This window comes from Henckelia pumila, chromosome 4 (assembly GCF_033568475.1).
Source record: "Henckelia pumila isolate YLH828 chromosome 4, ASM3356847v2, whole genome shotgun sequence".
Classification (NCBI taxonomy): Eukaryota; Viridiplantae; Streptophyta; class Magnoliopsida; order Lamiales; family Gesneriaceae; genus Henckelia; species Henckelia pumila.
Window position 1 is genome coordinate 139015956 of NC_133123.1, and position 16048 is coordinate 139032003.

The window sequence follows — 16048 nt, forward strand, 5'->3', positions numbered from 1 at the left end:
GAGAGGCCAAGAAGACGTCTCTAGGTGTAATGACAATAAATGCTAAAAGTTGTTTTTTGTGGGCTGGAATCAACACTGCATTTTACTCTAGTATAGCTTATGGGGCCATCAACTCCATTTCCAGCTTTTAAATTCTCATCGAAAAAATGGAATAACCCACCTAACAAGCATACGAATTGGGGCCGGCAAGATAGTTCAAGCGTTCTTTGAATTTTTTCTAAAAATAAAATACAATATTTCGAGTATTTTTGTGAAATGCTTATCAAAGTTCTTGTACAAGTTTCTTCATGAGAGGAATTTGGACAAAATAGAAAATTAATACGTGAAGATGCACCATAAATATTGTGGCTAATAAAAAAAAAAAAAACAAGGATCTAGCATCTCAAATGCATGATATTGTCTTAACTTACCGCCAGGGCAAAACTTATGGAAGCTTATAATCAAAGGAACTAGATTTTTCCCTGTTCCATTGGCAACTTCATCAAAGCAAAGCATAAGTTCTTTGCTTGCTGCTTCTATATGCACTTGCTATCTTCTCCTGGCCAAATACATTAGCCCTTTTCCCCAGCTAATTCGATTCCGAAAAATGGAGCTGGAATTAGGGCTGAAACTTACTAGAGTTGCTGATGAATTCTCCTCCGACTTTCAAATCTCTAAAGACCGTGCCGGTCCCCTGTTCTTGTCCCGAGAAACAGAAGCAATGTTCATACTCACTGCTCATCTCAATGGTTCTTTTATCATTTTATTTACTATTTTTATTTTTTGTAAGTTTTAGGAGCCCATTTTAAGCCAGATTCAAGTAGTTGCATGCTTCCAAATTCATAAATTATAACTAAAAGTGATATATTTTTGGGAAAATAAGTACTTTTGTTTTTTGGAAAAAAATAAATTTAGAACAATCCACACCAAATATAGTTATAGTCCATCCTAGCTCCAACAAAGCATTTTCAAACATATGAATATCAGCTCGAGATAAATGATATCAAATACTATTTGAACAAACTCGATTACCTGCACAGCTGTTTGAACCGAAGCTTAAAAAATTTCAGGTTACAAGAGAGGGAACATAAAGATTGACATAAACGAGGACGGGACTCTCATCACGGTAAGCGGTGAAAGGCAGGTAAAAGAGACAGTGATGGTGGGGTGGAAAGTGTATAAGAAGGATACTGAGACTAAGGCATTCAAGAAAGCTTTCAAAATTCCTGCTACTGTGAATTTGGACAAGATTGATGCCAAATATAATGATGATGAATCAACTTTAACCATCTCCATGCCAAAGAAAGTGAAGGGAATTCAGGGGATAGCGGTTGAGGAAGTTAAAGAAGTAGCTGAGCTGGCCAGAGATGGTTCTGGGAATTTGCAGATTTGGGATGAAAAGGTTCCGAAAAACGAGACTTCAGATCAAGAACACAATGAAATTACAAAATCTGGGCAGCAAGAAGATAGTGGAGAAAATGAAGTGACTAAAGAAGAGGTGCCAAGAAAAGAATCTGAATCGGTTTTGGGATCAGAAGGAGGAGGAGATCATCTGCAAGATGAAGCACATGAAAACGGCTTTCATGGGAAAGAACTTACCGAGAAAACAAAGAGTTCACCATCAAGTGAAGTTCCATGCGTGGAAACTGAAATGCAAAAACAAGAATTGGTAAATGAGAACACAGAAGACGATACACGAGAAAGAATGGAGCCTGAACTTGATCGTGCTGAATCTTTGGATACAATGCAGGTGAAAAATGAAGCTCAAAATGAAAATGATCACATTCAAGATGAAGAAAGTGAAAGGCACACCCAAGAAGAAGAGGATCAAGAAACTGAAGCTGGAAGAGGAGAGGAGGGAGAACCAAAAAAGAGGAGTAAAAGGTGCAAAATGTGTACACCCATTGTTGCAGCAGGATCGGCAATACTTCTGTCATTCGTAGTATTTGTTATCCACATTATCAGAAGTAAGAACGAAACTAGCAAGAGGAAAAATTGATAATTACGGAAATAATTATCATGGATCTTGTTTGTTTGCCATTGATGCCGTGTTAAGTTTGCTTAGGGACTGTAAATTTGTGCAAATGCCTGTTTTCTGTAAAGACAAATGCATAATATGTTTCTATCAGGTTTCAGGTGTTGCAGCATCATATGGTTTCATAATATTGAAAGGCAAGAAATATAACAGAGGATGAACAAGTAAACTTCATTTGAAAGTGTCAATTCTGATAAAGATGAAGACTACATTCCTTAGTAAAGTAATCTAACACATGGTTTCATCATCACCCTTGGAAATCATTCTAGATTGATGAAGTCCTCCATGTCATTTTCTCTAGCCTATCAGCAGCATCATAACCATAAAACTCAAAGCTCGATGAAAGCTGCAAAATCCCACAACCTGCATTGCCACAAAACAAATTATTCAATCTAATAAAAAACAGTGTCATCACCTACCAACAACACAGAAATTCGAAGCACAAAAACTTAGTACGTGTATACAAGATTTCCAACATAATTTTCCTGAAAAATCGCAAAATAGGAATGCCTAATAAACAGGAACAGAGATGTTACGTGTTTAAATTTTTTTTCCGGACTAACTTTTTCTTATCTTATGGGCTCGCAATGGACAAATGGCAACAAATATGCGTCCAATGTCAAGTTAAAAAAAACAAATGTAGATAAATTCTTTCTTATCATCCCACAGATTAGACAGTTAATTTACATTATTGGTGAAAGCACATGCTTGATGCATGCATTCATTTAATACCATCCCCGTATATTATGAGATCCTAGCTACCATTTGTTTTCAAGAATAGATAGCTTACTGAACAATATGATGAGTAGATTAGAATGAGCAAAATTTTCCAAGATTTAGTGTTTCTTTTAGAAAATTAATTGCAATAAACCACCCTCTTTTGATACTCTAAAAGCTAAAGCCAATGAGTGTTATCCACAAGCTACAAAGTGGTACCTCTGGTCAATAGTCAACAATCAACATCTTAATATTAGTTTCTGCTAAATTATATTGCTGCAGAATCAACTTCTCCCAATGTTATCCAGTAATCCCACCTTAGTAAGGCAGGGAGACTCGCAGGCATAGTTTTTCAAGAATCAAACACAAAAACTCACCAAGATTTTAAAAAATACAAAAGGCTAACAATTTAAGAGTACCTGTTTAGGTCGTAAATCACCGGATGTAGACCAAGGACGAATAGTAGCAGAGTCAACTTCACCCGTAGGCAGAGGCACCGCAGGATTGCTGTTGATAAATGGGATGCCTTCCTCTGGCCCCATCGGGCCAAGGGCAATCATAGATGAACCGGGTGCAGGGCCTGGAGACGTGGCCTCTCGCGGCTGAAATGGCCAAGGAAATGCTGGAGAAGATGCCACAACACCACCAGAACTAGGCGGAGGAGCTGCCACTTGTGGTGGCAGCTCAGGGGAGGTGGCATGATTTTGAGGTGGTGGCAATGACACCTTCACAGCCAACTTCTGACCTTGTTGGCATAATATGTTTGAGCCATTGTAGTAGGAGAAGTAGAAGAAGCCGGGGCGAGAGGTGTGCCACTTCAATTTGCAAATTTAAGTTTTAAATAAATTATTTTAGTTGTACTAAATTTGGAGTCCAAGCCTGTTTTGTCACATTATCATGGGAACGACATAATTTTCTATGAACACAAACACTAAAAATCAAGCATCCAGACAAAGAGACTCAAAGGTTAAAAGAGTGAAAAAAATTCCAAATCATAATTCCAACCCATTATTATACTTCAACAACTCAAAATTGAATTCTAAAGTCTAAAACAAGAAAATGAAAATGAATACACACAGAAGAAGGTGTAATCTTACTGTGTAAGATGTAGAATTGGGCTGCTTCAAGAATGTCGCTTGGGTAAAGTTACAGAGACCGAAGGCTTTCTGGTTCTTGAAAATGTAGAGCTTGTACTCATATTTGTGCTGAAAAACTGACAAAACAAAAGCAATTGAAAGTCATTTTTCGCTTTTACCGCATCTTGCTCAGGTAAATAACCAGTAGGCAACAGTAAAAAAAAAAAAATCCAGCATGGGTCAAAGAAAAATCAAGAAAAACTTACTGACAGAGTCTCCAACTTGAACCTGTGGATTTTTCCAGTCCAAACTACCAGTAACCACTACTGTAGCAGACTCAGATGTTTGATACAGTAGAGTGACAAAAGCGAAGAAGAAGACCATAATGGAGGAAAATCCCATGAAATTCTCTGGGTATCAAAATACTTGGTTATTATGATGAAAAGTGAAATGTGAAGTTGAGGAATTTGACAAAGAAAACTTGAAAGAATGTGTGTTAATTTGTGCGGGGTTTATTGAGCTGTCAGGCTTGTGTAGCTTTTTGCAGTAAAGTTTGTAAATGCTGGACAGACATGGGAGAGAGTGTATTTATGACTAAAATTTCCGATAATAATAATAATAAAAGAACAAAATTCAAGTACCTTTTTCATGGCAAATGGTGATGGAGATTATCATTCTTAAATCATTAGGGTTGTGATTATAAACCTCGAGTGTATGTATTTGGCAACAGAATCTATGCTTTGACAAAATTTTAAAAAATCATCTGAATATTCCAATTTCGATATATTGTTTAAAAACCCAAGATTTTAAAGCTGCACTCGTACAAACAAGACATGAAGCAAAAGAACACGTATAACTGTGGGACAGTGTGATCGTGTCTTGAAGACATAAAAACCCAGCCTTGTTACGTGAGGGGGATCACTGTAAACGCCAAAAACAAAGAAGAATTATGGATAAAAACAAATGCTAGAAGACAAGCCAAAACAGTTAACTTTAAGTAATGTTTTATTTTCTGCATCAAACAATGTCTATCAAAATACGTTAGTTAGGTAATAGACTAGTCCAAGAAAGTGTTGGCAGAAAAAATCCAACACTGACCAAGAGTTCATCTACTTCACCAACTTGTACATGAGTATGTAAAAAAAATTCTTATTAGCTTGTGGGTTTGAAAAAAGTTACACAACCCAACCTAACCCGCCAAATTGGCTGGCCGCTCTGTTCCGGGCCTCCGGCTCATTTGTTAGCGGGTCAGCCTTTTTGACAGATCTAATGTTTGTACATAAATTTAATTGGGTTTGAGCTTCACCAAAAGAGGAACCTTTAGTTACACGGTCCAAATTCCTAACGCAGCCCTTTTTATCAATCCACAAAGTGGGCCAATTGTACAGCCCACTTCAAATTCACAGATAATCTTTTTGTTTAAATTTTTAACCGATTTGGTCCAACGTATTTAAGAATTTTAGAATTAAAATATCTTGTCTTGTAGATAATATCCGACTCTAAAACCAACTTTTATAAAATTTGTTAGTTATTTATCAGATTCTTTCATATTTTTTAAAAATAAATTCTCTATTCTTAATATAATTAAAGATAAATGACGATATATTTTTAACCGAGGGCTTCTTTTTTCTTTTTCTTTTCTTTTTCTTTTTCTTATCAACCCGACTCGATGGCAAACTGGAATACACAAATTTAAAAAAATTTCAAATAAAATTTAGCATTTTTCTCCCAACCGCATCTTCACCAAATTGGTAGCTGCCAAAAACCATTTATTGACACCATTATTTACCCATTTATCTATTCATTCAACCAATTAAGTTACCCAATTGGCAAAACAAAAAAAAAAATTTGTGAAAGGGCAATGCATATGGTCACAATTCAGCCCAAACTCCAAAACAAAAGGGATTCCACTAAAATCGCAATTGTGATAGCTAGTCAATGTAATTTGTCTTGTTGCAAACTAGATTCTTAAAGCATCTGATGCCTATATCTCGTCCCTATTAGTGTTGTAGGTATCAATAGTATTCTTTGACAGTCCACAACACTTTTCACTCGTCAAACTTTCCATCATGTATCCGTCTCTCCGTTAGATAGGGTCAAAAATTAGCTTCGCACTCACAAAGACCAAGTATGATGTATAAAGAAAAGTTGGTTACTTTTGAGCTACATTTGCCGGCAATAATTTCGACACAAATATTATATTTGTAAAGATAAATGAAATGTCAAGAAACTTGTTAGTTTAGTTCACGATCTCCAATCTCTTGATCTCCAGAAACTCACTTACAAGCACCTCAGAGTGAACAAAAATAAGAACACACAAGAAGACTCAATCAATTGCGTGGTTCAACTCTTGTGAAAAGTCTACATCCACGGGAGGAATGATAATCACTTTATTGATCAAGACAAATATACAATTACAAAGCTTCTTTGATTCAAGATCAATCACAGAACAACTCTAAGAAAAAAACTTAGCTACTATGACTCTTCTCTTGAATCTCTATTTCGCTTTCTCTTGTAACTGTTATCCAATCTCTTAGAATGAATGCATGTTGGAGTATTTATCCAGATTAACACCAGCTGCCTTTTAAGCTTCAAACTTCAATAACCAACTCTAACTGTCAAACCTTTAGTAGGCTTTCGGTTATCTCTGATTTGTGGCTTCCAGCTAAGACTTCTAGATCCACTCTTATCCAATTTTGATAGACACATCTAACAAACCTCCACCTTGTCTTCATAAGTTGATTACCCTCCTCCACTTATAGACCTACGTTATTTCACCTATGTTAACCAAGTCTTGGCAGTGTCTAAACTTAGCTTGAGGCAATGACTTGGTTAGCATATCAGCAGGATTCTCACTTGTATGTATCTTCTCAACAATGATCTGTTCCTTACTCAGAATATCTCTTACATAGTGAAGCTTGATGTCAATGTGCTTACTCCTCTCATGATAAGCTTGATGTTTGGTGAGGTGAATGACACTTTGATTATCACAGTGTACCTTTAGTTGTTTCTGATCAATTCCAAGCTCTGCCATAATTCCCTTAAGCCAGGTAGCCTCTTTTATAGCTTCGGTTAAGGCAATATACTCAGCCTCGGTGGTAGATAAAGCCACAATTGACTGAAGTGTTGCCTTCCAGCTAACTGCTGAACCAAATAGAGTGAAGATGTACCCTGTGAGAGATTTTCTTGTGTCTAGGTTTCCTGCGAAATCAGAGTCCACATAGCCTTCCACAAGCTGCTCACAATCATCTTGTCTTCTAATTATCAATCCAGTGCCATCAGTTCCCTTTAAATACCTCAAAGTCCACTTTAAAGCATCCCAATGCATTCTTTCAGGATTTGCCATAAATCTTGATATGACACTTATGGCATAGGCTAAATCTGACCGACTGCATACCATTGCATACATTATGCTTCCAACAGCATTTGCATAAGGAACAACTTTCATGTCTTGAGCCTCTGCTTCATTACTTGGGGATTGATCTATAGATAGTTTGGAGTGTTGTCCTAATGGTGTACTCACTATCTTAGATTCATGCATGCAGAATTTGATCAACACTTTTCTGATATATGAAGTTTGATTCAAGTATAACGACTTCCTGTCTTTACTTCTCTGAATATCCATTCCTATTATCCTCTTTGCTTCACCAAACTCTTTCATTTCGAACTCAGAATTCAATTTCCCTTTTAAACTCTCAAGATCTTCCCTGTCTAAGCTAGCAATCAGCATATCGTCAACATACAACAGAAGTATGGTTTTAATCTGATCTCCAGCCTTTTTCACATACACACAGCTATCAAAGTTACTTCTTTTAAACTGAATACTCGTTATGAATTCATCAAATCTTCGATACCATTGCCTAGGACTCTGTTTGAGGCCATAAAGTGATTTTTTCAAAAGACACACTTTATTTTTATGAGCTGAAACTTCATATCCTTCAGGCTGTTCCATGAAGATTGTTTCATCAAGATCTCCATGTAAGAATGTTGTCTTAACATCTAGTTGTTCCAGTTCCATATTCCATTGTGTGGCTAAGGCTAACACAATCCTAATTGATCAGTGTTTCACAACAGGTGAATATATTTCATGAAAATCTATTCCCTCCACTTGAGTGAATCCTTTTGCAACTAGTCTTGCTTTGTGTTTTACCTTAGTATCTTTACCATTGACATCTTTTAACTTGAACACTTATTTGCATCATATTACTTTTTGATCCTTCGGTTTAGGTACCAATACCTATGTTTTGTTCTTGATGAGTGAATCATATTCTTCTTTCATAGCTGTAATCCAATGATCTCTCTGTTTACTGGATATTGCTTCATGATAAGAAGTAGGTTCTGTGCTGTCCATACCAGTAGATACATTGAGAGCGAAGGAGACTAAATCATCTTGTATGTAACGTTGAGGCATTATGATTTCCCTCCTTGGTCTATCTCTTGCTAGCATATATGAACTTGTGCCATCTTGCTCTTCCTGCCCTGTACTATATCCTTCTGTCTCTTGGTCACCTTTTCTGTCTTTAGTATCCTTTTCCTGCTCCACCTCAACTTGTAATTCGTGGCTTATCTCTTCATTTAATACAGTATGTTTTTCCTTTAATTGGTAGCCCATCTTATTTTCATCAAATGTTATGTCTCTTGTCACAAAGCATCTTGGCCCTGAGGTTTCTAAGTTTCATACTTTATAGTCTTTTTGACCATCAGGATAACCTATAAAGATGCATCTAATGCCCTTGGATCCAGCTTTCCTTGTTTGACATGAGCATAAGCCAAACAACCAAATACTCTTAGTTGTTTGTAATCAGCGGGAGTTCCTCTCCATCTTTCTATGGGAGTTTTGAAATTTAATGTACTTGAAGGACACTGATTTATCAGATAACAAGCAGTGGAGAGTGTTTCACCCCAAAATGACTTTGGAAGTCCAGCACTTAGGAGCAGACACCTTACTCTTTCTAATAATGTTTGATTCATGCGCTCAGCTATTCCATTTTGCTGAGGATTACCAGGTACAGTCCAATGTCTTGTTATACCCTTATCCTTGAAAAATCTGTTAAATTTCTCAGAAACAAACTCCAAACCATTGTCTGTTCTAAGATGTTTAAGCTTTCTGTTCATCTTGTTTTCCACCGTGACTAGCCAATCTTTGAACTTAAGGAAAGCTTCATCCTTTGTCTTAATTATATAAACCCATGTCCTTCTGGAATAATCATCAATAATTGACATGAAGTATCTTCCACCTCCATGAGTTGGTGTTGAAGTTGGCCCCCAAAGATCAGAGTGAACATAATCTAAAGGTCCTTCTGTTGTGTGTCTTGCTGTGTGAAACTGAACTTTCTTAGCTTTGCCTAACATGCAATATTCACATGATTCTAGCTCTCGAATCTTATCACCACACAACAGATTTTGTTTAGCTAGTTCAACTAACCCTTTTTCACTAACATGGCCCAATCTTTTGTGCCATAGCTGAGTCATATCGGCCTCACTTTGTACAGCTGCAGATCCTCCAATAACAGTGTTTCCCATAAGGATATATAATGAATTTATCCTCTTGGCTTTCATGATCACAAGTGATCCCTTTAGAATTCTTAAGTTTCCATTTTCTGATTTGAATGAATAGCCTTTCGATTCCAGGGTACCAAGAGAAACTAAGTTCCTTTTAAGCTCAGGCACATATCTCACCTCTTGGAGTACCCTGTCTTTACCATCATGCATTCTCAGCTTTACTGATCCAATACCTTTGACCTTGCAAGATTTATTATTTCCCAGAATAACTAGGCCTTGCTCTGATTCAATTAGTTCTTCAAACCAAGACTTATTAGGAGTCATATGAAATGAACATCCTGAATCAAGGATCCATTCAGCTGATGAGCTATTTTCAGTCACTGCTAAAGCTTCTGCAGATTCATATCCACCCGATATCATAGACGCTTCTCCATCACTCTCATTTCTGTCATTGGACTTCTTCTTCCTTTCTGGGCAATTTCTTTTATAGTGTCCCTCCTTATGACAATGAAAACATTTAAATTTGGATTGACTCTTGTACCTTGGTCTTGGTTTATAATTCTTTGGAGTTCTCTTCTCAGTTCTCCCACGTGTGATCAGACTTTCACCTTGTGGTTGATTATCCAGATGCAACTTTCTTTGGAGTTCCTTTGCTCGTATAGCCGATTGTACTTCATCAAGAGATATGGTCTGCTCTCTGCCATACAGCATGGCATCTCTCAGATTTTCGAAAGATTTTGGAAGAGCATTTAGCAGAATCAATGCCTTGTCCTCATCTTTCAATTTCACTTCGATGTTTTCCAAATCATGCAGAATTTTTATAAAATCCTCAATATGCTCTGATAATGACTTGTCTTCACCAATCTTGAAAGAGTACAATCGTTGTTTCATATATAAACGATTTGCCAATGATTTGGTCATATAGAGGCTTTCGAGTTTGGACCACATAGAAGCTGGAGACGTCTCTCTTGCTACTTCTCTCAGTGGCCTGTCTCCTAAGCACAATATGATTGTGCTTAATGCCTTCTGAAGAATCTGAGTCTTCTCTTTTGAGTCTCCAGTTATCGATTCTTCTCCCAAAAGAGCATTTTCAAGCCCCTGTTGAATCAAGATGGCTCTCATCTTGACTCTCCAAAGCCCAAAATCATTTACGCCGGTGAATTTCTCGTTGTCGAATTTCATTCCCACCATTTCCGATCAAGAACTCAAGGAATTTGTTCGTTTCCCACGGACGGCGCCAATTGTTAGTTTCATTCACGATCTCCAATCTCTTGATCTCCAGAAACTCACTTACAAGCACCTCTCAGTGAACAAAAATAAGAACACACAAGAAAACTCAATCAATTGCGTGGTTCAACTCTTGTGAAGAGTCTACATTCACGGGAGGAATGATAATCACTTTATTGATCAAGACAAGTATACAATTACAAAGCTTCTTTGATCCAAGATCAATCACAGAACAATTCTAAGAAAAAAACTTAGCTACTATGACTCTTCTCTTGAATCTCTATTTCGCTTTCTCTTGTAACTGTTATCCAATCTCTTAGAATGAATGCATGTTGGAGTATTTATCCAGATTAACACCAGCTGCCTTTTAAGCTTCAAACTCCAATAACAAACTCTAACTGTCAAACCTTTAGTAGGCTTTCGGTTATCTCTGATTTGTGGCTTTCAGCTAAGACTTCTAGATCCACTATTATCCAACTTTGATAGACACGTTTAACAAAATTGTCATCTCACTGCATCAAATGGTTCAATTTTAATTCGATTACATGACATTCATATACTGTCCTTACGCTAGGTGAGTATGAATGCCATCGATTTGAATTGACCAAAAGTAAGAGTAACATTATAAAATTTGAAATAGATTGTGAAAATGTATATACACACACTTGCATGTTGTGGTGCCCCCTAGAACTATACATCTGCAACTATTTGTCCACTATTGAAAGCAATGCATCTGCCCACCCCAAACTCCACCAAACAACATCACATGCACTCCTCCCCCTCCCCCCCCCTCTCGAAATATTATAATCTTTAATTTTATCTTATTACTACTCTCATTATTATTCTAGCTTTATTGGAGTCACATGCGAAACTTCAAATCAAATTAATGCATCCTTCTGCCACTTTTTTCTCATGTACAGTACACTTCAAAATCTGTTCTAAATATCAAACATTAAATGAATGGCCAAGAAACAACAAAATCTTGATTTCAAAGAGATTGAACCCGATTAATGATGGGTAATTAGAAGAATTAATGTTACCGCCAGGGTAAATAATGACAAATTTGTGCTGGTGAATCAGCAGTATTTTACAGGTAGGGTGTTGGTAACAGCGGCTTTCTTGGCTTTTGGCATGTTGTCAAAGTTCATTGTTTGCTCTGTTCTTTGTCTTCTGGCTTCATATATATAAAAACATAATATATATCAGATATCAAACATAGAGTTAAACTCACTGTTGAGTCATTCAACTCAAACTTTTATAACATTTTTTAAAAAATTAAATTACAGTACCATTTTGAGTTTCTTGATGATTTCCATGAAGACGCTTGGCAGATGATGCATACAAGTTATCTGATTCAGTTTGGTTATCTTTCAATTTCTCCTGTTTCACAGCAACCGAACCAAAGAATCCACTTTTAATGCATAAAATCGACTTTTTTTCTGGGAAATGTTTCGAGGGAAAAAAATATATGATGATTTCTGACCTTATAAGGAGGAGTCGAACAATATGAAACTGAACCATTTTGTGCTTCTCCGTGGGGAAGTACCATTACTGCATTTTGAATGTTGTTCTTGAGTTGAGCTTGGTGGGGTGGTGACTTCTTGTCATCTGTTACAGAAAGTTGCCATTTCAGTAGCATAAATAAAATATATGAATTTGTTCCTATTCTTATTATATAGTATAATTTGCGAGAGAAAAAAAAAGTGAATAATTTAGTTTCTTGATTTTACCGCTGAATTGAGTGATCTCTTCCTCTGTTACATTCAATCTCACCCATTCATCAACAGTGTCCTTCCATTTCCTGGAAGTAAGAAGCAATTTCTTGAATTGATTTCGAGAATTTTAAATTTTTGTTGAAAAAAACACTTTTTTTTTCTCACACAAACCTGACAAGGATTTTCACCAACCTACGAACTTCATCAGATGAATGTTTTCTCAGTCGAGTTACTTGTCTTCCAATGTCAGTTTCCTTGAAAATATGTACATATAATAATATTAATAATCCAACGACAAATACCAACTATTAAAAGGTAAATAGTAATTAATTCACCTTAAGTGCTTTGAATGTGATATTCATTACCACTAGCCTCTGAAGCAGGGCAGCCAAACTTCCCTCGGACTAAAAATCCAGTCACAAATAAAGAACCAAAAATAAATTTAAAAAAAATTGAATAGACGCCCAATGACTGATCAAGTTACAAGTCAAACATTAAATTTAAAGCACATTTGATTTATTTTTGAATGAAAAAAAAATAAATAAATGGGAAGGTATCAGCTATGAAACCTGGGTGGAAGAATCTATAAGATTCTTGATTTCAAGAATCTCTTTCTGTTCAATACCATCTTCTCCTTCCTCTTCTTCTTCTTCTTCTTCTTCTTCTTCTTCTTCTTCTTCTTCTTCTTCTTCATTCTTTGACGCCATTTTTTCTGAGCTCGGTTCTCGAGTTTCACAGTTTACAGGCTCTGTAACATTGCACTTTGGCCCTCTGAAAAACGGGTCATCACAATTCTGGCACTTAGAAAACACTGGTTCATAAAGTTTCTGAATGATTCCGTCTCTCCGATTCTTCAACTCTTTTCCATGATCAGCAGATGCTAAAGAGATTGTCATATCGATCCACGTCCAAACATCCAGCCCAGATTCCACCACCAAAGAACGAAACTCGTCTAAATCCATTCTCTGGAAAAAGATCTCTTCAAAAAGTTGGCTTTTTTAGTTCAAGATTCTTGCAATAACTTTCTTGAAACTGCACGTATTGGCTAAGATCAGAGAAGAGCCCATGATAAAACAAGAACTCTAATTAATGGGTGCCGATATATTTCCAAAATCCCGTTGATTCTCTGGAATGATGATGTACAGTGATCACTGTACTTTGAAGCTGAGAGCACAGGACCAAATTTGGTGGTGTTTCGGCAGGAGAAGTATGGGTATGTTTTGGGTGTATCTAAATGCAAGTGGCAAAGTTTTCGATTTTATTGGTTTTATTATAGCTTTTTTTAGAAGAATGTCAAACTAAAATATAAAGTCATATTTAAAAGTTGTTACTTTTTTTATATATATATATAAAAAAAAAAAAACTTAAACAAGTAATCACGTTATACGGAGGTCACCCCGTCCATGTAGATGTAGTGCCACTTTTTTCAAGAATTACATAGGGGCTTTGTCGCTTTTGGGCTCCATTAGCCCAACTTATGTGAAATGTCTTAAATGCCCATGTAGTTCAACTTTTTTGTTGAGCTTGAGGGTGATACATGGGAAATTCTATTCCACCCCAAGGCATCTGGGGCCCATTGATTTTAACCAATCATGCTCTACCACGTCATCCCAGGGCAGTGCTCTTTGGGGTGACATAAAATTTCCCGTGATAAAGATAAGATTGTTGTAAGAATAATGGTGAGACCAGAGCCAAATTGAGAAAGAAGTTGGTATATGGTAGTAATGGATTTGGAGGTCATGAGCAATCATTTGGAGCACTAATGGTTTTTGTTCTTATTATTACAATTAGTCTGGAAGTTAGGGAAGAATTGGGACTTATTACATTTTTGACTTTCGAGTTTCAAGGCGTAACTTATGGATTTGACGAATTAATTAATTAATACACCACCCGTTTTGTTATATAACACTGGTTTTTTTATATGGATTAATTAAGAGAAATCTTTGGAAAAATAAATTATATGCAAAGTATTAAACTTGTTTAGTTCATTTAAAAATGTTTATGCGTTTTTCGTGACATAATTAATAAGGATATACTAATTAATAAAAATATTACTAAATATCATATAAACTTATATATCTGCAAGAAATAATTTTAAAAAAAACTTCGAACATATATAATCGGTATAAACTCAATGTCCAAACACCAAAAACAACATTGTGGGGTGTTACGGGTTGTGAGGAAGGCCCAAAAATAGACAATGATGTTATGCTTTGTAAATAAAAGTTCTGGCCCATTTAGGAGACATCAAAAGCAATGGGCCATACTCCAATGTACGAGGGACTCGTTTTCACATTCATTTGAAATATTTAACCAAAAAAATGACTTCTTGTTTTGTTTCATCGCCATTTGAAATATATTTTTCTCAAATTTTAACCTTTGTTTTTTCTCTATGTTTGAGGATAATTTTTTGAAAATAAAATTGAATAAAGGTTATGATTTTTTAAAAATGTTTGAAAACTTTGATTAGGTTCACTTTAATCATTTGTAAAAATTTATGTGAGACTATCTCGTTGGTTAATTTTATGATACGAATCTCCTATTATGTTCATCATGAAAAAATGTTATTTTTTTATTGTAAATATAAATAAGGTTAACTCATCTCGCGAATAAAGATCCGTGAAACCGTCTCACAACAAACCAACTCTTAATTATTTCATGAGAATTGTGATGTATATTTTACCCAAAAAAAAAAAGAAAAAGAAAAATAAGACTTGTGAAGTATGGATTTCAAATTGGATGTTTTATCGTCTATTGTAAAAGAGTTGCTTTGTTGAATAAGATAACTGACTAAAGATTAACATCAAATTAGTTGATTGAATGCAATTTCTACGTTCTCTTACTTCGATTCATTTATAGTTTTCTGTTGTGTATTTTGTTGCGCACTCTATGTTTCTTTTTCTCCGAACACGATTAAGTTATTCTTATCATTGTAATGTTATTTACAAAAAACTTGTGTGATACGGTATTACGGTAAATTTTGTGATACATATCTCTTATTTGAGTTATTCATTAGAAAATATTATTTTTTATGTCAAAATTATTATTTTTTACTTTGAATATGGGTAGGGTTAACCCGTCTCACAAGAGATCTACTCAATGATATTTTATTTATTATTTTTCGATTTACTAGAACATAAATAAAATTTTTTTTGAAGGAAGAACATAAAGAATTAGGAGCAAGTCTTTTTCATATTTACAATAAAAGTAATATTTTTGGCATACAAAAGTAATATTTTTTCATAAATAATCCAAATAAGAGTCTCGTATCATAAAATTAACTCGTGAGACCGTCTCACAAATTTTCCGTGAACAATAAGTTAGTTTTTGCAAGTGGGTGAGTTTCTTGTGAAACGATATCACAAATCTATATCCGTAAAACATGTTGATTTAATCCTTATTTATACTGAAATTATATTCTTGACATAAAAAGTTTTTTTCCACCAGTTTCCATTAGTCAAGTTGGATTAGATATCAGTCTTATAAGAACATGTACAATAGTGTGGTGAATTTTCATACCGTGTTTATGTACGATAACTTCATCTCATGCGTTTCTTTGCAGTGAGATGATCTTGAAATATTAAATGTTTTCGTTAAATAGATTTGTATTTTTTTAGGCAAGATTAAAAAAAAACACACAACTAAGTTAAAAAAACAATCACTAATCAAAATCAAAACTAAAACTTGTAAATAATAATAATTAAAAAATGAACATGATTGAAAATTTCTGCTTGTGGACGTAACATCCACATGTAAAGTCCAACTATATTCAATCAAGTCCTTTATATAATTTTATA

At 35.3% G+C, this 16048-nt stretch overlaps 3 protein-coding genes across 9 annotated transcripts; 1 reads left to right on the forward strand and 2 right to left on the reverse strand.

Annotated features, from left to right (window-relative positions):
- Window positions 1–553: 553 nt before the first annotated feature.
- Window positions 554–1998, forward strand: LOC140864611 (uncharacterized). The gene is made up of 2 exons (XM_073268894.1): window positions 554–728; window positions 1050–1998. Exons 1-2 carry the CDS (start codon window positions 587–589, stop codon window positions 1976–1978), a joined length of 1071 nt encoding a protein of 356 aa, XP_073124995.1. The 5' UTR covers window positions 554–586; the 3' UTR covers window positions 1979–1998.
- Window positions 1999–2159: 161 nt separating this feature from the next.
- On the reverse strand, window positions 2160–4562 carry LOC140864612 (uncharacterized). Its single transcript, XM_073268895.1, has 5 exons — window positions 4449–4562; window positions 4074–4217; window positions 3829–3944; window positions 3151–3546; window positions 2160–2377 (listed from the first exon to the last, which is right to left on the reverse strand). Exons 1-5 carry the CDS (start codon window positions 4480–4482, stop codon window positions 2312–2314), a joined length of 756 nt encoding a protein of 251 aa, XP_073124996.1. The 5' UTR covers window positions 4483–4562; the 3' UTR covers window positions 2160–2311.
- A 6139-nt stretch (window positions 4563–10701) lies between these two features.
- Window positions 10702–13469, reverse strand: LOC140866083 (probable mediator of RNA polymerase II transcription subunit 26c). Of its 7 annotated transcripts, none has more exons than XR_012144800.1 (8): window positions 12821–13469; window positions 12587–12655; window positions 12423–12505; window positions 12267–12337; window positions 12020–12144; window positions 11826–11916; window positions 11628–11706; window positions 10702–11048 (listed from the first exon to the last, which is right to left on the reverse strand). XR_012144800.1 is itself a non-coding variant. In XM_073270961.1 (8 exons), exons 1-7 carry the CDS (start codon window positions 13211–13213, stop codon window positions 11613–11615), a joined length of 900 nt encoding a protein of 299 aa, XP_073127062.1. In that variant the 5' UTR covers window positions 13214–13469; the 3' UTR covers window positions 10702–11048; window positions 11577–11612. The 7 variants fall into 7 exon arrangements, 5 of the variants coding, with proteins under 5 accessions (XP_073127062.1, XP_073127061.1, XP_073127060.1 ...); XR_012144799.1 differs by having other exon boundaries at window positions 11577–11706; XM_073270961.1 differs by having other exon boundaries at window positions 11577–11710; window positions 12617–12655.
- Window positions 13470–16048: the final 2579 nt, after the last annotated feature.